Source organism: Rhizophagus irregularis, chromosome 16, assembly GCF_026210795.1.
Source record: "Rhizophagus irregularis chromosome 16, complete sequence".
In the NCBI taxonomy this organism is placed as follows: domain Eukaryota; kingdom Fungi; phylum Glomeromycota; class Glomeromycetes; order Glomerales; family Glomeraceae; genus Rhizophagus; species Rhizophagus irregularis.
Window position 1 is genome coordinate 911014 of NC_089444.1, and position 25143 is coordinate 936156.

Sequence of the window (25143 nt, forward strand, 5' to 3'; positions counted from 1 at the left end):
ACTTATTGGGTATCCGAAACTTTCATCGAAGTCTACTTCGCTGAAACCCATTTCACCAAAGCCATTTTGCATTGCTGAAGTGAAATTTCTCTGAAGTGTCATTTTACCGAATAGCCATTTCGTTGAATGTCCGGACATTTGCTGAAGGACTCTTTCGCCGAATTGTCATTCACCAAAAATGGTAGTGTATGGACCAACCCGCACCTTTACGTGCATGATTTATTATATCACTGCAACCGGCTGGTATGCAGAATTTGGTTTGTTGAAAAAAAAAAAAGATTTACGAACTTTTTAACTAGATATCTTATTCTTCTCCCTCTTTGAAAGGATATTTATTTATTAGTAAATAAAAATATGTTTTCCCAAGTTCAAAAGACGAAATGAAAATCAATAATAAAAATTAAAAATTCAAGAAGAAAAGAATTTCTAAGTTAGTATGTTATTCAAAAATACTTCCAAATCCACGTTAACATACAAGAAACTGGTGATAGTGGAGTAACATCAAAATCACAACGAAGATGTTTGGTATGCAAAAAACCGGAAATGTCCAAACGTAAGAGAGTAAATGCGAAGTTACTATAAAATGTAGTGCATATATAGGTTTGTTGGAGTATTTGATTAGTACAACGGTTCTTTATATAGCTTTTTTAACCCCTAATAGAATGCATTGCAACATTGTACGATTTCGCGTTCGCTCTAATTAAGCAATTAAATTATCAATTAGTATAAATATTATTTCAACTATTAGACCTGGTGGGATGTTTGGGAAAAAATGAAGTGTTTCCGCACGTTTTTCTTGTAATTCATTACTTCTAATAAAACTTGATCATTTTTTACTCAATAATTATAATAAAATGAGGAGAAAATTATACACGTTTTTATTCATTTATATTGTACTTTTATTATATTTTTTATTATACAATGCCATGAAAATTTATTTATTTATTTATTTTATTACTAAAAGAGTGTTAAAACCCAGGCTATTACAAATAGAAGAAGAAAGAGTTCAAAAATACTTAAAACTAATATATGTGTATAGACCTTTGTTCATCGTCCCCTATGGGACCCCACTCTTCGATCTGTACTATTTGATAAAGTAGGACTACGCTAAAAAATCAAATGGGAACAATTGAAAAAGCTAATCTAAAAAAAGAAAAGTTAGTTGATCCGTATTTTTCTTTTGGCCTAAGCCACCACCTGTAAATACTGTCATAGGTGGAATGGTAAACACTATTCTTATTGTATATACTATCATTGTAAGTTTAAAAAAAAGAAAAGAAATAAGAAATAGACAACGTCTATATATAAAAATGATTCCAAAATAACGAAACACTAATCTAAAGTTTTAAATATAAGAAAACTAATAAAATTATTTGAACGACCCCGCCTGCTCGGAATCGAGAGCTAGAGGAGTATCTAGGCGAGAGCGTTTAGGTATGTTGTAGGAACTCGAGTTATTATCAAAAGTGCGATCATTACGTTTCGAAGGATGGTATTCAAGTTCTTTGGTGTCGTCCGATGTGTATGGCTCGGTAGGGAGTATATTATCCTTATAATCAAACACTGATCGTGTGGTGTCACACTTTAAACTAAGAGGAGATGACACGTTAGGGTAGTTAATGAGAAAAGAATCCATTTCCGATTGTAAGAGTTTCTTCTTTTTCTTTTTCTTTTTGTTGGAAGAGGTAGGACGTTGGGGATTCATCATACAATTATGATAGGAATTGCTCCACCTGGTTAAATCACTCGCCTGACGTTGTCGATATTTGACGTGTTTAGAACTAGTACCGTGATATATGGCTAAATCATGAATTCTAATATCTTCTTGTATTATAAGTTCGGTTATTTCCTTTGAACGTTCTTCTAGATACTGTTGATAATGAGCTCTAGAAGCGTCACCATCAGCAGTAAGTTCATCAATTCTAGCAATAAATTTAGCATCATCTGCTTTGCTAAGGCGTTCATCACGGGTATCTAAATCCAATTGATACATATAAGTAAACCATTCCCTAGACCCAGGGGCAATAAAGGAACCAAAATTATCATAAATAGGATCAGGCGGTATGATATCGCGATATTTGATAGGAATAAACATGTCCGGAATAGGATTATAAGGAGAAACTGTATATAATATTTCACCAATAGGCACCGAAGGTGAAGTCATAGCTATAGCAGAAGAAATATTATTTGTAGCCCTTGATCAGTTAGGCGTATTCGTATTAATACCGAAATAATGTGGAATAGTGAAATTATAATCCTTTTGTTTAGGGGTATCAACAGTCTTCTTATAACGTAAGTGTTTGAGAGGAGTCGTAAATTTTTGAGATGGTAAAAAGAGGAAGCGTCCTTTTTTAGCCGCGGCCAGTTTCGTTGATGTACTGGAAACAGCGTCTGGTTTAGTAACTTCTTGTGATAAGATACGACGACAAGATCGTTCGAATCTAATTTGCTGCTTTTTAGCTGTCCTCCGATTAGGACTTGGGGTTAGTTGGAAGTTATTCATAAGTTTGTGATAAATGTGAGTACGGCCAGGGCTGAATTTACGATTTGAATTGCAGACAATATATCTTGAGTTATAAGAGATGCCCGTTCTTGAAGAGAATATCGATTTCGATTCTTTTTTTATTCATCGGTCAAATGTCAAATTAGCGTGGAACTGTTTATCTTGATGTTGATTTTTAAATGTAAAATCACCATGTTCGTTTCGTACAAAAGCTATTGCAGCTGGGTATTTGTGAAAAAAATGTAAGCCACATCCATATCTATTATTAGACATTACTATAGGACAAGGGACCTCACAAAGTCGAGGTGGAATAGATAAACCTTTTGCCTCAATCTTATAGTCGTAAGGGATAAAGATACCAAAATGAAATCTATATCTTTTGTACGAGAAATTAAAAAAAGTTTTCGTTGTTGTATTCTTATTGTTGATTTTACTCTCACGTGACTTGATAAACATGATTCTATCTAATAATTTATTGCGTATCATATCAAAATATTTTTTTTGAATACGACGTGGAATAACTTTTTGTGAGGAAAAAAAATGCTGAAGACCTTTGCTAATTTGATATTTGGCGTTTGGTAGTGCACTTGTGGAATGATACTTAATAGGAATAGTTGACATGAGATAATCATTTGTGTGTATCCGTAAATGAAGTTGATTGGTGTCCAGATGGTGATCAACAATCTCAAAAAAGAAACTTTTTGAACGTCTAAATTCGTAAATCTTGTTATAACCGGCTTTGTGTATTTTGGTCACGTGAAATTTCTTGAAAGAAATGAGAAAAGAATTATCGACATTAGGTGGAGTCGTCGTTAAAGAAATGGGAGATATAGAAGAAAAATCTTTTATTGGATAGTCCTCCTGATTATTATTCGGAAAAGCTTGAGAATCAATATCCGGAATTGGATAATATGAAATATGTTGTGAAAATGAAGGGTCATCTATGCGAATAAACGAGTGTGATGATGAAGACCAGTCTATTACTATAGGATTTGAAGAAGTCATATTCCTTTGGGTGTAGGTAAAATACTAACTAAAAACCTCGTATACAACCAGAGGCGCCCTCTTGGGCCTCTTCCCCTTTAGCGTTTCAAGTCGAAACTGAAAAAAAACTAACTAGCGCAAAAATAACTGCGGAAAATTAACAAAATGTAAAAAAAGGGGAAAGAGTTTCACAATGCCATGAAAATTTTTCAGAAACGAAAAAAATTTTAAATTTTAATATAAATCACGTGATATAGTAAAATATTACTCCAGGTGAATTTTACCTCTGGTGAGCATTAAGATTACTCTAAAAAAATCCTTTTTCATTATTTTATTTGTATAATTTATTATAGTTTTAATTATTTTGATAGTTCTTAATTGTTAAACAAACGGGTATGGTACGACATCCCAAATGGCCAAAATCCCGACAGGTACAAAATCCAGAATAATTGGCCCACATTAAGCTTTAATGCTGCCCGAAAGTCGCTCTGTAATACTAGTAATTTAATCCTACTAATCAAGACTTTAACAAAAATTCTTGTTAAAATTTCCGACTACTCTGCTATATATATGCCGATTATGCCATCTTTCCATCCCCTAATCTATATTTGTACATCTAATTAATTTAAATCTAATATATACAGTACAATAAAAATATATTTTCGGGATTTTGACGCGTCAGGATTTTGAATTTCGGGATTTTGAGTTTCGGGATTTTGGACGGAACCCTAAATTTCATTTATATGCAAAGAGAAAATTAATGTTAAAACTAGTAAAGCACATGACAAAAAATTTGTATAGTTAACGGTTAAAGTAACTTGATTATAGTTACACAAATTTCTCTTAATATGATAAATCGGTTATATCCGTCCTGGCTAATTGGAATTTTTTTTATGAAAAAATGTATAGATAATTCGAAAATTAATATAAAAAAAGAAATTAAAATTTCACACTCACCATGACTATTTTCAACAGCATGTCCATTTAAGCAGAATAGCTTCAGGGAAATGGGATTCGGCAAAGTATATTTCAGCGAAATGGATGATTTAGGGAAAGGATTCAATGTCCACTTGATAAAATTTCCATCCAGTGAAATGTCCCTTCGGTGAACCTCCTTTCGGCAAAATGGCTTCGGCGAAATTGATTTCGGTGAAATGAATTTCGAATGAAATGTACCTATTGCAAATCATGATCAGCACGATCATTATATAGCGGAATCCAACCAGAAGACTTGATTTAACATAGAGTTATTTCTATAACGGGAAAGTATAAATTATTTTCCTCCAATTATATTTAACGATAAAGTTATCATTATTATAATACTCTAATTTATTTTCCAATTTTAAAGATCTTGATCAAAGTAAATAATTCATTTGGACGCTTAATAGAGTTCAGTTGATAGAAAAAATAAATGCAACAGATAAAAAAAATTGAAAATTAATATATTTAAAAATGAAGTAATCCCAAAAAAATAAGGTAATCGATCTTAATTTTCTATCTAGTAAATTTAGTAATAATGAATTAATATTAGATTTACAGCACTGCTCATTTCCAAATATTCAGTTTATTTCAATGCTATATTTAAAATTTGTAATTTAAGAGAGAGAGACTATCTCATAAACCACTTGATAAATTCGATTACCATTATTTTGTCATATTCATTTTGGTTGAAGTCAATGTAAATTCGTGTAATACCTAGTAATTATAAATAAAATTTCTTTATATTTAATGTCAATATAATAAAATGATCATTTGGCGGTTGATAAAAAACTCCATGGATAAATGAGTTGATCGACAATAATATTGTCTTTGCTGATCACTTGCTCGGGGTTTGTTTGACGGAGATGTGAAATTAATAATAGTAGTTTGAAGTCTCAGAAACAAAAAATTGAATATTTTGAGTTCATGCTTATGTTTACAAATGATTATACTTTTACTTGTTTGTAAGATAATTTTAGAATTTAAGATTTCTAATAAATTTTCTTGAAAAAAAGGGGTTGTTCAAATTCAGGGGTTTTACATATATGTAAATTGAATATTGGATAATTAATTACCAAAACAGCTTAAGCAAAAGATTTCTTTTTGTCTTATTATTTTATTCAATGATTCTTTGAATCATTTTCTTTTTATGATTCGTGATTAATCTAAAAATTGTTCAAGTAGTACAAGTTATCATTCAGGTCAATATATATACTAATATAATCAAATATTGTTATAACCTCTGACTCCGTAAATAATAACAAATGAATGAATATAATTGGTTTCAAAAAAAAAAAAATTTTATAAGAAAATTCATGCACTTACTTAATAAAGTAGGTTACGCAAAATCTAAGTTTCCTCAATATGGTAATAAATTTCTATAAACTTCTCAAATTAGTTAGACTCTAGCAAAAATTTTTATTCCTTTAAGTAAATAAATAAAGTTTGATATTAAATATATAATAAAAAATGTATATGCATGTTGCTCCAATAAAATATTTTACGCCTACATTATTATATTGTCATAGAATAAATAATATCTAAGTTTGTTGCGAAGTTTTATAATAGAAACTCGCATATGCAAAAGAAAAAACTAAAATCAATTCCGATTAAAATCACTAAACAGACAAGGAAATTATAATAAATCTCATTTACACATTATTATTTTTGATATAGTAATTAATCATTTATTATTATTTGAACTAATTAGGTAAAGTTGAATATTATTTTTAGGATTACTTTCTAATTGACGGAACGTAAAGTTCAATCAATTCCTGACCAATGTTCTCAATGAGATCGTTTGATTTAAAAAAATAATAATCAGAACCCGAGAAAAAGATTTAATAATAAAAATCCAAAAAGGAAAAAACATTTAGAAAATTAATAATGTTAAAGTTTCTTTGTATTTAATTTTCATCTGACAATTTCCAAATCTGTTAAGTTATTTTACTAAGTTATTTTTCTATTTTTCAGTGCTTTTTTGTCATCTCAACACATAATACTGTATATGGAATAAAATAACGCATTCGACTCACATTTTTTGCCTTGTCTTAAAAACCCTGAAAGAAGTTATGTTTTCATGTCTTTTCCGTATTTTCCGTAAAGTAGCATATTCGTATAATTTAAAACCTCAATTCCCTGAAATTTTGACTTGCTTAGTTTACAGAAATACAGAAATGCGGAATTATTCACATAAAATTATTCCCCATAAAAAATTTTTCAGAAAAATGATCACGTGTCTGAGTTTCTTCGGAATAAAAACTAAAAACAATCATTTATCGGAGTTTTTTCCAGAATTTTTTTATGGGATTGTAGATTCATTAGAATAGAACTTTAAATTGATATAATTCAGATAAAAATGGCACAATATTATGAATAAATATCGTTTGAGTCTTTAGATTAAAGATATTAATATGATCGTCTATTCTGGTATGTAATTTCAATGAGTTACTGGAGTGTTAGCGGTTATATTAATTTCATTTTACTTTACAATTATTTTTTTTTTTGAAAGTTTTGAGTCATGCATTTGTAATACAGCAAACAACTGAATACAATACGAATAAATGCTTAATAATAACAGCATTTATATTATATTATAACAACTTTCTTTATTGATAGATCTTTAATTCATTATTTCGTTATTTAAAGATCAATATAAAATATTTATTTACGAGCATCTCAAATTTCTCATTATGCTTATGGCGTATATTACACTAACCATTTGGTCTTTCACGCCACCGTAATGGTACAAAGAACTCGAAATAAGCATAAATGAAATTCGTAATTTGTATGAAAGTAATTTCAGTTACATTTAACTTATGATTAACTGTTAAGGAATTTTAAGTTTAAGTTGAACTCATGGCGAGCCGAGCGTACCCTAAGCAATACCGTGATAAAAATTATTTTTGAAATAATATTTCAAAGGTAGTAGTAATGTTTTCTCTACTATATAGATAATTTATTTTATATAAAAAAAGACAATTGATTTTATTAAATAAAAACGGATATCATTTAAATTTAAATAAACTACTGAGTTAAATGTTAAAAGTAGCTATCAATATTTCAATATATAATTCTCTTAATAACATATTCTATATTTCGTAATGAATTCGAACATAATACCTATAAATAAATTAACATAATATATTCTATTTAGAAATCAAAAAATTTTTGTCGATTCGATAAGGTAATAAATCTTATTTTGACTATAATGAAAATCTATTTAGATATTGTGTTAAATAAAATTTGAGGTTTTCCTTTTGATCAAATTTGAAGATCAATTCTTCGCCAATATTTTGTTCAATTTCAATTCCATAAATAGTTTTATTTAAAAAATTAATAATAAAAGAGGGAGAAACTATTTCACAAACCACTTGATAAGTTCGATTATCATTTTGTTGTTGATAAAAGAAGAAGTATTCATTTTGATTGAAGTTAATGTTGGATACGTTATTACTAATTTCATTTAATAATTGGATTGAGATTTCTTTACATTTTATATGATAGATGTAGATATCATTTGGTGGGCTATAAATAAATTTAATAGGATGAACGCAATTGCCTTGTACAATAGAAGAATTTACAGAGATTTGTCCTGGATTGTCGTAATATTGGTTTGATAAATGGATGCTAGTATTCTGCACATCCATATAAGGAATATTCATACGTGAACCAGCTGCAGGATTCATTTGGAATGAGAGGTTGTTATCAGAACCAAAAAATTGGTTATTAGAATAATTTGAGTTCATATTTAAACTTAAATATATAATGCCGAGTTTATATACGATTTCGTACGTAATGCAATTTAACGATGTTTAACGTGAAGTTTAATTACGGTGTGCCTAATTTTCAAGAAAACCTAATAATTTGAAGTTTCTATCGAATTTTTTATTAAAAAATGGATCGAGGGCTCTTTATTTATATATAATAACTGATTACTGCGTATGCATCTTAAAATGTTTGATGAAACAAATAAAAATAGGCGCTCCCCATTAATTATCTGTTACGTAATATCTCATCAGTGAAGCATTCTTCTAGGCTTTTGATCAAGCTTTTTAAGATACAATTATTTCCATAGTTCACGGAGTACTGTCACCGGTGATAATATTATCAAAATAGTTAGTTGACTTCCTTTTTTTTTAAAGTTGGCGCCTAATATTGTTTATATTATTTATCTGTGTTTAAGAAATTCTGTGAAGAATAATGGAACTGATTTTTAGTCAAATTAATCAAACTTCATAATTGATGGACAAATAATAAGGTTAAATTAAAAAAGAAATAAAATCGCGTATCTTGAGTCGTGTAATATGATACAACAGGATACCATTCATATCTATCTATTAAAATAAAATAGAATTTTCTTGGCGTTTCGGAATACTCTCATCCATTGATTCTTACATTAGAATTTGGTGATTTTCTAGGGTATAAACAAATTTTGAAATATTGTGTAACACCTAACGTTTTTAACAAGGAAACTACCCTAAAAAAATTGTGTCTATAATCGCAAATTTTTGGAAATCGATGATTTTTAGAGGCAATATTTATGGGATACACTAATTTGAAAAATAACAAAGAAAATTTTTTAAACCCTTTTTTTGAGATTCGGCATAATTTATAACCGGTTTTATTTGTTTTATGTAGATCCCTAAAATGGCGCGATTGAGATTTGTACTTGCAGGAGTGTCAAATGGCTAGAGTAAATTATTTAAAGTTCTTTGCAATAATGTTTCATTTTTACGAATAAGTCGCATAAATATTATTATTATGGTATCATGAAACCTATTTCGATCAATTATAATTTTTAAATAAAAATTAGATAAGGTTAAAAAAAAGAAATTATTATTTATCGATGCTGTTTGTCACGTGAATTACGTAATTCAATATGGTAGACACGTGATGTATACTTCATAAAACTTTTTTGATTATCGTCAATCAGTATTTCCCACGTTTGCTCGCCCTCTTTCATTTGAATATTTTTATTTTTTTCTTTCTTTAATATTGAACGTAAAACCCATAAATAATTTCATTTATTTTTCCCTTTCGTGCAAACCTACCTTATAGAAGAAAAAGAATTCAAATTATTCATCTTTCAGAATTTGCTCAAGGCATGTAATTAGGTAGAATAACAGATAATGTTGGCAAAATAATGTTGGCTTTAGAGTGGTATTTGGCTTTGGAGCAGCTTAGGGTTAGTGTAAGAAGATTGGTTTAGGTTAGGTGCGTTATCATTATAGTAGTGTTGGTTTGGAGTGGCTTAGGGTTAGAGTAGGTTTAGAGTTAAGGATTAGGATAGATAATTTCAGGTTACAATGGTAATCATTTCTAACCCTTCTTTTTATTTTATTACATTTTTTTTGTAGAAAATTGTAATGATGTTTGTGATGAGGCGATCTTGTCTGATAAGGATGAACATGTGCTATTATATTCAAAAAAGAAATTTCAATTATGGAAGATTGCGAAGTTTTATAAATGATTGGGCTAAATGACAAGGGTTCTGGTCATTAAAGATCATGTAGATCGTGAGGGAGGAGTTGTCCGTCATCGTACATGTTTCACTAAAAGCACTACTGTGAAAAAAATTGGCTGTACATTTATTATTAATGTTTCATGTCCAAAATCAAACAAAAAAAAAAATTAGTAATGCATTATATTGATTATTTTAATCAAAGATTACATAATTATATAAATACTTAGAGGTATCAATAATAGCATATCGATAACCCTATAACTAAACAATATATCTAAAAATCTATCTAAAAAAAACTATCACTTAATATTAATATGAAACTATGTAATCTATCTTAAATTATAATTAAATTTACCTAGTAATATAATAAAGATAGATTATTGCCGTTTTCAAAATGGTGTATGCAGTTATATAGTTATATTTGAATAAGAAGACATATACCGGACGAATACTGGATGAAAACCGGACAAATGTTGATATTCGAATATATCACAAATAAACTGCTCACACCATTTTAAAAACGGCGATAATGATAATGTATAATATAACAAATATGTGGTGTTTTTTGCATTACACAACGATCCAAATAAAAAGATTTTTTTCCTACGTTATAGTAACCATCCTATAAAAATGCATTGTACATAAATATATATGGCATTTTTTTAACCATATAATGTCTAGCTCGTTTACTATTTGTTAAACAATAATTTTACAATTGTCCATTTTTAAATACACAAATGTACGATAAATGTTCATCATTACGAAAATATGTACATAAAATGTAAATAAATATAGAAAATAATTAATAATTGGTATATTTTACGTAAATTCACCCTCTAAGAAAAAAAAATCTAAATTTTCTCCTCTTTATCTATAATATAATATACTCTAAGAATCCTACGCAGTGATCAATTGCACAAGCATCAATAAATTCATGTGCACCAAATCTTAAAAATGACAAGAGTCCTACATCATCCTCTTTAACATTTTTAGCCCAGTGAATATACTGGTAATGGATTTTCCAATTCTTTTTTTACGGTGTCTGGCTTAGGAATTGGAATCGATTCAATCGAAAATCGAAACCCGAGAATCGATTTAAGAATCGATTAATCGTTTCTCAGTAATTTAACAAAAAAAATCATTTTTTAAACATTTTCGTGATGTAACCGCTTTCGATGATCCCGGCGGCACAAAATTTTAGGTGGATTTTAACTAAAACATTAAAATAATCTCAATTGAAAAATTTTAAAATTTTGATTAAAAAGTAAAATGATTTTATTTTTGCACTGAATAAAAACCCCCCGAAAAATTTATTAACTAAAGTAATTATTATATAAAAAGTCAAAATTTGTTATCATTATAATAAAAAATATATGTACAAATATGCAGTAGACATTATTGGCCCGCATTATAGAATTATATTTAATTCTGGCCAAAAGATGATCCAGGCCCTGAACTCGAAATTATCAATTAATAAAAAAATTTTTTTTAATTAATTAAACATTAGCCACAATTAACTCGATTGGATAATGTTTGATTAAATTCTCAATTGTCTAATTGTCCAATATCCAATTATTATTGGTCAAAAAGCCATCACAATTGTTGAATTTTTTCAATTTTTTATGTTAATTCTGAGATTTTTTATCATTGTGGCGTGGTTATAGAAACAGCAAGATTATATTTGCCGCGCCAAAATATAAAAATTCGATTTATTGGGATTCGGTTTTATATTCGATTAATCGATTCTATTAGATACGATTCGATTTTCGATTAAATCGATTTTAGTTGAATCGATTCCAATCCCTAGTCTCTGGCTCGTGTGGATTTTGAAATTAATTAATTAATTTTCCAATTCCATTTTCAGTATCATTTTCACAGCATTTTGAACAGGTGCAAAAAGTTTTGTTCATTTTATTTGATTCTTGGGTTGACATTGTATGTGATTTTTTTAATAATATAAACTTCAAAGAACTTGTTAAATTATTCCTTTATTTATTTATCAAAATTATTTCGTGGGAATTTCATATATACTACTAATACTTATTTACACTACAATAAAGATATGAATAATTTGTACATTACTAATGATTACTAATCCTAATTTGTACTACAAAATCCAAATGAGTATTCGTAATGAAGTTTATTTTAAGTCTAATTAGTCTAATTATAAAGTTTAAATCATGATTTGTTTTTTAAAATCCACTTAGCCGTTAACTTTCAAATTTATAAACATGACCAGAAAAAGAAAAAATGTTGTCAAATCTATTGTCAAGAAGCCATCACCAGCTCCCGAAAATAATGAAGACTGCTGAAGATTCTCAAATCTTAGCTTCCCCAAAGTTCAATGATGATGACTATACTACAAAAAAAGTGGATGAAAAATTATTATCATCAATTTTAGCACGTGTTGCTGCTTTGGAAGCAAAAATAAAAAATTAAAAGATGAAACAAATATGAAAGAAATGGGTAAGGTAATAATATTACTTCAAAACCTACTTCTGATAATACTATAGTAAAAATGTTCATAAGAACTAATGTAAAAAATATGTACCAACGGGCCAACCAAAAAAGAATCCAAAAAATACAAAAAATCTAGCTTAGAACTGTCAAGTTCTGAATAAGAACCAGACAATATAGAGGTATAATTATTTTGAATGCTATTAACACTTCTAAAACAGTATATACATTTCTCAGATGACAAGCATAGCATAGTTAACAAAGAAAATAATAGTCAGTTGTCTATCGCGCCAATTCCAAAACCTCCTGTCGGACCAAGTCAATTCGCAAAATTATATTCAAAATTGAATATGAATAAAAGTGTATATGAAAGTTATAGGGTAAATATTATTTATTAATATAAAGTAAATAGGTCATTTGATAATTATGATTATTATATTTTTAGACCGCCTTTTATGATCTTGTTGAGCGCCATATTCCTGCTGGAGTTCAATATAAACATCTTGAGTATTATACGTAAATTTAAAAATTTAACCCTCGAGCTCATTTTCCAGACTGTATTGGTGACTGCCTTAGTATATCTCATGCATCGCAAAATAAACTTCAGTCATGTAAAAAACAATAATGAAGTAAAAGGTAAAGTATTTCATGTCTAAGTTTTTTTGGCATTTTATATTAACATTAGCATCCTAATTAATATATTAATTTATTAGGTAAAAATCATAAAACTCGTGCTCAAGAAGAACCTACTCTTTCCAATGCGTATGTATACCAAAATACATTTATTAGCTCCATTTTATAATATTGTGGTAGACGAAAATCAATGTTTCAGCAAAATAAAACTACTAAAAGTCGACAAATTAATGTTTCTAACGTATTTACTGAAAAACAACCAATTGATAATATAACACGTGCTCAGGAAGATCAACCAGCTGATACTGATTCAGAAGAATCTGCTGAAGATCAACAAATTGAAGATGATTCCAATGAAAAAAATGAAAGAAACCTTCAGTGTGTATGTTAGCTTAGTTTAATTATTAGCAATTGTTTTTTACGTTGAATAGAAATAAAAAGTACTGCAGCTAACTACACTTCGCAGATCAACTCGAAAAAAGGCTGAATCAACTGTTTGAAATTCGCTCGATTGAAGGTGTTGTCAAATCTATCAAAAAACGACGTTATAATAAATAATTCAGTTGGTATTTTAATACTTTGCATACATATTTATACATAGTGAATTTAACATTTGTATTAATTTATTATATAAATGAAATCACAATATATTACATACATTTAATAAACATTTGTTGAATAAATAGTTTACGAATAATGTATAAATGATTTATCAATTATGAATATAAAATTGTCATTACTAATATCTTTGAATATAAAATGGATAAAATTATGATCATATATTGTTCAAATTGGTCTCATTTACCATATATTTTACAGTTAGATTATGTTTAAACTACATATAAAAGGAGCCTAAATTATGTTCTGATTAGTAACAATTGTAAGTGACTATTTTACATATATACAGTGAACGTTCCTTTTTTATAGGGCCAGCGCGTATTTAGCCATGTCATATGAGCTATAATTCCCTTTAAATAGACTTGTGATGAGAAACTTTGCGATAACGCAAGAATAACAATAAAAAGAATTTAAAAATATTCTTTTTTAAAAAGATGAATTTAACGAAATATGTTCAAAAGGCTTAATTCCGTTCAAATAATGAAAACAAGGTATGTACAAAGTTTGTTAATCGTGCATTTTGATAAGAGAATAAGATCGGGGAGAAAAAAAAAACATTTTAATATAAATAAATTATTAAAATAAATTTCTTTGTTCACAATTATTATTTACTTATTTATTATTCCCTAATAAAGATTTGAATATTTTTTATTACGTTTCATTTGAAAAAGATTTCATAAAAAAAAAATTCATAATTAAACCAAACTCGAATTATTACAAAGTAAGATACTAGCCACAATTACCCACACTTTTTTTCACCGATTTCTCCCAAAGTTCACGAGTTATTTAATTCAATAAAAACAATATAAAAATTAGTTGTATTGCATTCAATTGAGAGTAATTCTGACACATTTTATTTAGAAATTTAAAAGTATTTCGAATTCCGAAAATTTTTTTTATTCAATAAAAATTTTCAATTATGTATATAAAATAAAATAAAATTGAAATATTATAAAATAATATTATTAATATGTGAATATGTGATATAATAATAATATGATGTATATATTGTAATTAACGATTGATATTTAAACTGTATTCGTTGGGTATTTACAGTATATTAAAAAAACAATTATTTGCTAAAAAAAGAAAGTTATTGTCATGATAATTTGAATAAATAAAATAATATAATTAAATAAGTTCATATTTTTTTTTTCGTAACCAATTTTTTACTTGACTGCGGCGGGAGATTACACAACCCACTTTGAGAGAACATTGTACAGTAGAACGAAACTGGATAAGTCTATTACTTTATTAATTCTTTTACAGCCGTTGAGCCGATAATTCTTGTATAACGGTTGAGCAGATAATCCGTTAAGCTGATAATTCTTACACAGCCATTACAGCTGTTTCTATAAGATTTGGGACGTGTGTCGGATTGTTACGTGATTCGAGATTTATACTAAATGATCAATGATGAAATAAATAAAAATAAATAAACAAATTCAATTTTACAAACAATTATTTTGTGCTATCATGTCAAAATCAATTCTTTCATTACATATTAGATGGCAAATAATTGAAAAAAAAAATTTAGAAGGCCTGACAACTCGGCTCATTGCTAAACACTTTGGTATTAGTAAGTCAGCTGTCCAATATTTAGAAAACATAGACGTGTAGAAAAGCTTTCTTATATTTTATATCCATTTTTTGTAATTGGTTTACGAAGAGATCCTCTTGACTTTTCGCACAAGTTATACAGTGAGACATTTATATATATATTTTTTTTGCTAATAAACCGTTGCTTTTAAAGTGTCAGTCTATAAATTGTACATTCAAAAAAAATTGATAAAAACCATAAAAACAATTCAATAAATCAATAAAATAGTAAAACAAGCGAACAGATGACAAACCTATCAACACTTCGTAAACGTAAATCCAGATAAAATGAAACTGTTGAACATCATTAAATACGCTGTGCTCTCCAAAATATTCTTTTTAGACCATTTTCATTTGAAAGACTCCAGTGTATTAAAACTAAGAGATTACGAGAGAATGGCCGAAGAACTAAGGTTAATCTCTATGCAGCCATATGATACCAAATTGTTCAACTAATATTTTCTGTTGTAAAATAAAAATTGTGTTGCGATACCATGGAAATAAATCGAAAATTTACAACGTGGTCACAAATTTAACTACATTTACACTTTTTTAAGTATAACTTTAGCGATGCATTATTTAAACTATACATTTTTTAACTTAAATACTAATATATACATTTTTTAGTTAAGCACATTTTTTAGTGATATATTTTTTTAGATAGTCATGTGAATATAACGCTTCAGGCGCTCCAACAGTTCCTGTTACCTAGTATATTATAATTCTTTTTTTGCAGTACATAACACATTGTTCTGTATTTAGATGTAAAATAAGTAAAATAAGTGTTTCAAACACAAAGGAGATATTATTTAAGAAGTCATTTAAACAATCATTTCCAAAAAAGAATTCCTGATAACTAACTGATATGATGATAAGATTCAATAAATATTATAAATAAAGTTAGACCCTTTTTTCATTTTTGATCTAATATTTTTTAGGATTAACAAATAACGGCGCGTTATTTTGACCAGTATTTATAATATATTAATTTAACACGCCACTTTTAATATATTCGGGTAAAAAAAAACCAGATTTTCTTTGATCTAAATAAATAATATATTTATATGATTATATTTATTTAATAACATGAGAAAATCAAAAAGAAATTCTATTATCTCATTAAAAGGTTATTTAATCAACGTTTCAAATATATTAAAAAAGTTCGTTATTGCCCTTATAAAAGCGATAAAATAAGAACGTATTTTGATTTATTTATTTGATCTAATTATTAAATTATAATATTATCCTACGTAACCAAATCAATAAAGTGCATCTATGAAGCATAGATAATGTTCGGCTATCAGTCACATTTAGAAATTTACGCCCAAAACTTCATATGTAATAACTGTTGGGAAAAATATAATATGATCCTCAATTATTTGGAAAGAAAGAAAAATTTTTATGATATCATGATACATTTAGGTTTCTTTGTATTTTGGTTATTTTAAAGCTTTTATAGCTCTTATAGTACAATAATAAAGAAATTATCTTATATTGTTAATCACGAGAAATTTTATTCCCACGAATAATATTAGTAAGTCTTTAAATAGCCTTAAATAGAACGCCGCCTGTATTGTCACGTGATTTTGCAATGGCGCAGGAAAATGCACTTATGCAGGAATTAGTCAAAATTTGGTTAACTTATATTAAAAAATTGAACCTATTTAACCTAAACCTATTTGAAAAAATATATATATACTGTATGTATAAATGATCGAACCAATAATAAATCGAATATTGAGCATAACCCGAAAAATTTTCAATTAATTGGTACAACTATTTTATTATTATTTTTCTATTTTTTCTTAACAATTACTCTACCTTTTATATTTACGTATTATAAAAATGATCTTTTTAATCATCAGATTAATCAGCTATGACTAATAATAATTCTCCTAATTGACATTGAATCGCATTTAAAATTTGGTGGATATTTATTAGATTGCCCTGTATAAATTAATTTGAATTGTGTAACGTGTAGCAAAAATTTTTCATAGAATTATGACATATTACGATTTTTCGTAAAATGATTTAGTTTAAGACCATTGTTCCCAGTGTGAAGCAACAGGTGACTGCTAGTAAATAATTTTTTTCAATGCATAAAAGTTGATCTCTCTTTTTATAAAAATGTCCATTTGTCTAAATATTCTTTGTTGTTTAATTTATTTATTTATTAATTATCTCATAAAAAAAATATAAAAAAATTCAAAGAATATAAAAAAAAGATAAATGATTTATTAGACAAAATTGGATATCATTTAAACTTAAATAAACTACGAGTTAAAAGTAGCTATCAATAGTATTTCAACATATAAATCGCTTAATAACATATTCTATAATTCGTAATGATATATATATATATATATATATATATAATTCAATGATCATATTATCGATTCGATTGGGTAATAATCTTATTTTTACTATATTTAAACTTAATGTTTGGCTAAAATAATTATACCATAATTTAATTTTAAAATATAAAATTAATTCAATGAAGATCTATTTAGATATTGTGTTAAATAAAATTTGAGATTTTCCTTTTGATCAAATTTGAAGATCAATTCTTCGCCAATATTTTGTTCAATTTCAATTCCATAAATAGTTTTATTTAAAAAATTAATAATAAAAGAGGGAGAAACTATTTCACAAACCACTTGATAAATTCGATTATCATTTAGTTGTTGATAAAAGAAGTAGTATTCATTTTGATTGAAGTTAATGTTGGATACGTTACTACTAATTTCATTTAGTAATTGGATTGAGATTTCTTTACATTTGATATGATAAATGTAGATATCATTTGGTGGCTGATAAATAAATGTAACGGGATGAACGAGTTGGTTAATCACAAAATTATCTTGTACGATAGAATTTAAGGAGATTTGTCCCGGGTTGTCGTAATATTGGTTTGATAAATGGCTAGCATTCTGCACACCCATATAAGGAATATTCATACGTGAACCAGCTGCCGCTTGCTCAGTATTCATTTGAAATGAGAGGTTGTTATTAGAACTAAAAAATTGGTTATTTGAATAATTTGAGTTCATATTTACTAAACTTAAAATAAACTTATATAGGTTATTCGAAAAGGACCGATAATACTTTTAAAATTTGAAGTTTGTACAAATAAATTACAGTGTACTTAATTTCCTTAAAGCTTAATTTGAAATTTCTATCAAGTTTTTTATTAAAAAAAAAGGATTGAAACTGATTTAGAGCTCTTTATATAAATAATGCATTATTAATACATATGAATCTTAAAATATTCGTGAAACAAATAAAAATTGGCGTAAATTTGCTCCCTATTGATATTATCATGTGATCAACCATTTTATTTTATGTCCGCAGAACCACCAATTACTATCAGTATTATTGATGAAGTACCCTTTTTTAATAAAGTCAAAATTTCAGATACTCCTTTTGTCCTTCACCCTAATTCCAATTGAATCATCTTATTGTTTAACATCAATGAAATTACGCTCATAAATTAGAAAAAATGAATGGTTCGTAACACTGGTTCGGAATAACGGAACTGATTTTTAGCCAAATTAATCAAACTTAATCATCGATGGACGAATAGTATGATTAAATTAAAAAAAAAGATTAAATAAATCGCGTTTCTTGAGTCGTACCATTCATATCTATTTACTAAAATAAAATAACAATTTTCTTGGCGTTTCGAAATACTCTTTCATCCATTGGAAAATTCCTTTTTGATACATTTGCATGTTATTTGTAAAATAAAATTGAAGAGTCCGTCGGCTATTATGCTGATGTACAACATTAGTAGTACACGGTATACACTGACATTCTTTTGGTCCATACACTAGTTCATTTTGGTAAGAAATTTATGATATTTTTCGATTGCAAGTATCCTGATATAATTTTACGATGCCCCTATTTTTCATAATGATGCATGCAAACGAATAAATTTATATTTATTTGAAAGTCCCGGGGGGATACTTTTGTCGATCATTGTTATTTGTGAAATTAAAATTGCCTTATAAGTTAATAAGAAATTGTTTTTACTTTTAAACAATCGTGAAACCCGAGAAGGCGTTTTAGATCTTTCTCAACTATGATCTTTATTCCATATTTACTATATATTCAAAATTTTTTGATACGTACTATCATGTTTATGTTACAAAAAAGGGGTCTATCTGTCTGGTAGATAGTTTGTATCACCTATTTTACACTATTGGATACTAAAGCAATATGGTACAAAGCTTTATTACAAATTTCTAAAGCCTATTGATCCAATATTAAGCAGTGGTTTAAAAATAGGCATTTATTATAACTATTAAATAAATTCATGCAAAATAATAACGATAAAAAATTAATAACGCATTAAAATAGATCTGAAAATTTTTAGTTCAGCGATATGTTATTTTATTGTGTGCTGTCATTTTTTAAAGTTCCAAATATAGCATAATATTTATAGGAAAACCCGAAATAATTCTTTTTTTTTAAGTTTGTGTCCATTAGGCGCCAGACTTAATCGGAGTATATTCGATTTCTATATATGTTAAATAGAATAGACTCAATATCCATAATAAAACAAAATTGATGAAAGATGCTATTATAATTAAAAATTGACTTTCTTATTCAGATCCAATAAATACATATTACATCCTCTATGCGCTATTGTATGCATACATACTTCTGAAATAAAATTCCGAAATATATTCATTTATCATATATACTCATATACAACATATTTATAGCAAAATTTATGTTTCTAAGGTGATAAATGACAAATTTGTTATTTTAAATTACAATAAATTATTTATTTTATTAATGCATAAAATAAAAAAATATATTATAATTCGTGACTCCGATCAAGGAGCACATAATAATATTTTGCAGATCATTAGCTAAACTTGGAATACATTCCGTAATCGACGAATCATAAATATCATTATTGTGTGTTACACTAATTCAATACAAAAACCAAGCGGTCAGTTTAAAATAACACCGTTAAAGATTTTTCCCTTAATATTCCTTGTGATTTATTCATAACTTGTCATTGTTAAAATTAATTTCTCTATTATGAATACCGTTAAATTCGTGCGTGTAACACATGGTATTATTAAGATAACTAGGAACAAAATTATCGTATTACGAATTTTAGATTTAGAAATTTGGCTTATTTGTTAGACTAGACGTATGAAACCAAATGACAATTATTCGGCAAAGCGAAAGGAAAAACAAAATAATTGTTTATACTAAACTCGCCAATATTTTTATTGCAACAAACTCTTTTCGGAAAGAATAGGAACAAAAACTTCATTGAGATAATGAAATCCGCAGGCTTCTTTTTAGCCATGGGCGTATTATCATTACTTGTTTTATCCTTCAAATCTTGAATATTAAATTAATTTAAACTTATTTACTATATACAGTGTAATGCTTTAATGAATGTAAGACTTAACATTTACATTTGATGTGTAACGCGTCATTATTATAACTATAACAAGTAATTAGTATAGACTATATATTTTATTCAATACCGAACTTTTAAAAAATTTATATTATGAGGTTTGTTATTTTTCAAGCATAATCAAGAAAATGAGTATTCCCAAATTATGATTGACCCATTTGATTTCTCAATGACCTTCATGGCTTCATAATCTTAAAATTATTATAATATTACTAGCCGTTAACCCAATGTAAAATCTGTGGGAAGAATACAATAGAGTGGAAGGAAACTTTTTAGAGGATATTAGACAAGATGTTCTACGCACAAAAACACATATAAAAGATATAATATTAAAGTGCGCAAGTACTTCTTACGAGGTTTATAGAGATGAAATGAAGAGACTTTCAAGGGAAATTTTGGAGCTTCGAAATTGGCTGCGGGAGGTGCAGCAGCGAACAAAGAATTATCACGTGAGGTATTTAATAAGGTAAAAGAGGTTGAAAGAAAGGAACAAATAATATTGGAGAAAAATGATAAAATTAGGAAAGTATCTAAAGAGGTTGAATCAATGAGGATAGAACTTAAAAAGGTCAAGTCAGACACAAAAAATTACAGAAAAAGGAATAGCGTTAATCGGAAAAAAAGTGCCAATGTAATTCAGGTTGATCAGCTGCCGATCGAAAAAATTGATGCGTCATTATATCAGGTGACGCCGATCGAGATACTTGTGTATGACGTTCCAGCACGGTGGAAAGAAGAAGAAATTATTAAAGTTTTCAGGAATTTGGGTTTGGTCAAAACGATTTCAATTAAGAATCAGTTTAAGTACAAGTCGGTTAAATTGTGTATTCATTTAAAATTAGACCAAGAAAATGCCGATTGGAGAAGCAGACATAGCATTAATATACAGATAGGTGACAAGATGTATTTGTTTAGATGGTTTCCGGAGTATATGAAGTTTTCAGAGATCAGAGAAAGATTTAAGTATACAGTGTATAAAGAAGTTAAGGAAGAATTATGGAATTTGACAGAGGAAGAGATTTTGCAATCTTATAAAGGACAAGGAGATTGGTTTTATGGGAAGGTTATTTTAATTAAAGGGAAGAAGTTTATATATGTTTATTTTGCGAATGAGAATAAGTTAGAACAGGCAGTAACTGAGGGTTTGGAGCTTGGATGTTTCCACAAAAGAAAAAGAATTTTAATTATTTTATTTCAAGTGGGAGCGGTACGTCAAGTCACGTGAGAGTCAGGGACGGAAGTGAATGGTTTTGGATAATCATGATAAAGAAGAGAATTTGGTTAAGGCCAGGTATACAGAACAAGATGTGAGAGAGATGGTGGCGAAAGCAATTGAAGATCAGGAAAAGGAGAAAGAATTGATTAAAGAGAGTTATGCTAAGTTCAAGAATAAGGCAAAAGAATTGGAGATAGAGAGGTTGGCTAAGTTTAAGTATACAGAACAGGATTTGGAAGATAGAGTAGCAAAGATGTTTAATGAAAGGGTTTCCAAACTTAAGTATACGGAAGAGGATATGGAAAAGAGTGTTGCGAAAGCAATTGACCATTTGATTAAGAAGCGTGAATGGACTCAGGACTTCGTGGATTATGGTAAATATAAGTATACGGAAAAGGACGTTAAGGACATGATGGAATTGTACAAATATACGGAAAAGGATTTGCAACTTACAGTAGACAAAAAGGTAGAGGAATCGATCAAGGAAAAAGAAGAATGGGATAAAGAGATTGTTTCGAAATTTAAGTACACTGAAAAAGATATGGAAGAAATTGTTAATAAGGCAATTGAGGATCAGGTTAAAGAGAAAGAAATGTTTAAAGAGAACGTTATTAGAACCGCAAACGAAATAGCTAGTATGATGGGCGTTAAGTTAGACAATATAGATTTTGGTGTTAGCAATGTAAATAAAGATAGACAGACTGAAGTTCTGTTCCAAGAAATACAAAAAGCTAATGCTAAGAGAAAGAATAGGAGTGGTACTTTAACATCAGGTGATATTTTGGGCAAGAGCTTGGACGTGAAAGATCACGTGATCAACGAAAAGATGAAAGATACAAACGGGAGCTTAAGGATAGGTAGACATTCCGAAGAGGTATCAGTGTCTCAAGAAGAAATAGAAACGTATAATAAGATAAATCAAGTTTGTTCATCACGTCTGCCGCCTAAAATCAAAAAAGAAGTAATGGCCGTGGACGAAAAAATTGGACAAAAGCGGGGTAATAAGGATGAATTGAGTAGAGGGATGGTTAGTAGTGATGGTACTGAGGATGACAGTGAATCAGATATTAGTGAGCCAAAGGTAGTAGTTAAAGAACAGGTAAATCGGGGAGGAAAAAAAATAAAAAAGGTGGGAAAAATGGGAAAAATGGGAAATCTAAGAAAAAAAGTAAGAAAGGATGGTAAGTAGGTCGTTAAGGATTATGATAGTGTTGAACAATATTAGCATAAATTTTGGTTAAAAATAGGTTAAATCGAAATTAAGAATTATATTTAATTTTTGGTAGATAGTTTATTTTGTTATTTTATTTTCGTAGATGGTTTTGTTTATGTGTTTGTATTTTTCGTGAAAATTTTGTCAGTTACTTTATTAGCAGATGCATTGCGTCTAAATTGTGATAGGTTGTTTTATATAATTATCACAATATTAATAAAGATTAAAGTTTAAAAAAAAATAAAATAAAATAAAATCTGTGGGTCATTTGATATTTAGTTACAACCCGATAATGGCAAATAACGTGACTATGCAACAGTATTTAGTCTAAACATTATGGTTACACAAAAATAATTAATAATAAATATAGTTATGCAGATTTTTTAATAGCAATAACACATGATTGATATAATGAATATTTGTAGGAAAAGCTTAAAAAAATGGATTAAAAATAGCATAAAAATGAAATTTATAGAAAGTTAAATAAAACTTATTTAATCAAAAACGTTGGAACGATAACATATCGGTCCTGTGACCGATATAGATACACCTATCCAATAACTATTTAATATAGATATATAGTATTCTAGGAGAGAGGCCGTTATATAATTCCCATTTCGGTAATTAACGAATAACGAAAACATAATCATAAAATAGATAATTGGTGAACCCAGAAATCAAAACCTTACAAATTAAATGACATCTACTAAGACGGAAATAAAGATGAGTGGATTTTTTTTACAAAAAAAAAATATATAATAATTTTATTAAATTTTTTTAAACTCTGATAAGCAATACCATGACCCTGTCAGTAAATATTGTCAAGGTAGGAAAGTGAAATTTGTACGATTATTTAATTCTGAACATCATATATGGCGAGTAATCTCTATAAATTTTTGAGGTTTTTTTTTTGTTAGTAACGCATTTCTTTATTAATACTGTAATTCAAAGAGAACAACAAATATAAACAAGAAATACATAGTCGTATAAAATACAGTATAACTAACTCCATTAATAATGAAAAAAAAACTAACTAAAGGACTATTATCACTGTATATTTCTAATTAGGGATGCCAACGGTCGGTTCGGTTCGGTTTCGGTTTTAAAACTGCAGTTTTCAAGCAAAACCGAACCGACCGCAAAACTGATCGATAAAACTGAACTACAAAACCGATTGCAAAAATACTGCAAAATCGAATAAAATAATGCCATAAAGTATCAACTATAACTATAGTTTTTTGAATAATATTCTTTAAATTTACGTAATTTTTTTACAACAATAACGCCGACGTTGTGATTTTTTCAGAGAACGAAAAATCACGTGATCAACGCGTAAATTCGATAATTTCAAAAATGAGAATATACATAGAAACACTAAAACCATAGTTTTTAGTGGTATTCTCAATAAACAAAATCATTTTTTTTTTCAGAATATATTAAAAATTTACAATTAACCGATCGGTTTTTTGATCGGTTTTTATATATATAAAACTGACGGTTAACCGGTCGGTCTTGGACTGAAACTGAACCGATAACCGAACCGGTAAAAACCGGATATAATCGGTTATAACCGAACTTTTGGCGTCCCTATTTCTAATCTCTTTTCGTTTTTCCTTTTCTTGCTATTCCCTTTCTTAGATGGTTAACTGCTTCCTCCATCTGTGCTTTCTATTTCATGTTTCTTACCCTCTTTTTTACCTTCTTGAATAACCGGTATGGTTGGTTCAGATTTAATAGGTGATAACCTTGCAGAGTTGTTGTATGATTCAATTTCTTCTTGAGAGATTGTAATAGTCAAATTTGTAGGTGGTGCTAACGGTATCAACTGTTGAATGTCTTTCATCATCTCTTCAATCTCCCTTAACATATATTTTTGTGGTTCTACTGTATAAGATCTTTATCATAAAATTTTTCTTCCTCAATAATTCAGTCACATTAAGGAATTATTAATGACAGACAAATTAAACAAATTTAAACTGATGTATCTACTTTCATTGTCTTATCATTCAGTTGCACTTCCCAAAACTTTAAA

At 28.1% G+C, this 25143-nt stretch overlaps 6 protein-coding genes across 6 annotated transcripts; 2 read left to right on the plus strand and 4 right to left on the minus strand.

Annotated features, from left to right (window-relative positions):
• Nucleotides 1–1369: 1369 nt before the first annotated feature.
• OCT59_007970 (uncharacterized protein) lies at nt 1370–2503 on the minus strand (the record flags this gene model as incomplete). Its single annotated transcript, XM_025324942.1, has 2 exons — nt 1370–2166; nt 2227–2503. 2 exons carry the CDS (start codon nt 2501–2503, stop codon nt 1370–1372), a joined length of 1074 nt encoding a protein of 357 aa, XP_025183563.1.
• A 5168-nt stretch (nt 2504–7671) lies between these two features.
• Nucleotides 7672–8154, minus strand: OCT59_007971 (uncharacterized protein; the record flags this gene model as incomplete). The annotated part of the gene is made up of 1 exon (XM_025324943.2): nt 7672–8154. One exon carries the CDS (start codon nt 8152–8154, stop codon nt 7672–7674), a length of 483 nt encoding a protein of 160 aa, XP_025183565.2.
• Nucleotides 8155–12385: 4231 nt separating this feature from the next.
• On the plus strand, nt 12386–13413 carry OCT59_007972 (uncharacterized protein; the record flags this gene model as incomplete). The annotated part of the gene is made up of 6 exons (XM_066142153.1): nt 12386–12403; nt 12611–12769; nt 12835–12905; nt 12997–13025; nt 13103–13151; nt 13242–13413. The coding sequence occupies 6 exons, from the start codon at nt 12386–12388 to the stop codon at nt 13411–13413; spliced, it is 498 nt and encodes a 165-aa protein (XP_065999060.1).
• Nucleotides 13414–17725: 4312 nt separating this feature from the next.
• Nucleotides 17726–18229, minus strand: OCT59_007973 (uncharacterized protein; the record flags this gene model as incomplete). Its single annotated transcript, XM_066142154.1, has 1 exon — nt 17726–18229. One exon carries the CDS (start codon nt 18227–18229, stop codon nt 17726–17728), a length of 504 nt encoding a protein of 167 aa, XP_065999061.1.
• Nucleotides 18230–21583: 3354 nt separating this feature from the next.
• On the plus strand, nt 21584–23087 carry OCT59_007974 (uncharacterized protein; the record flags this gene model as incomplete). Its single annotated transcript, XM_066142155.1, has 2 exons — nt 21584–21889; nt 21969–23087. The coding sequence occupies 2 exons, from the start codon at nt 21584–21586 to the stop codon at nt 23085–23087; spliced, it is 1425 nt and encodes a 474-aa protein (XP_065999062.1).
• Nucleotides 23088–24753: 1666 nt separating this feature from the next.
• OCT59_007975 (uncharacterized protein) lies at nt 24754–24978 on the minus strand (the record flags this gene model as incomplete). The annotated part of the gene is made up of 1 exon (XM_066142157.1): nt 24754–24978. One exon carries the CDS (start codon nt 24976–24978, stop codon nt 24754–24756), a length of 225 nt encoding a protein of 74 aa, XP_065999063.1.
• Nucleotides 24979–25143: the final 165 nt, after the last annotated feature.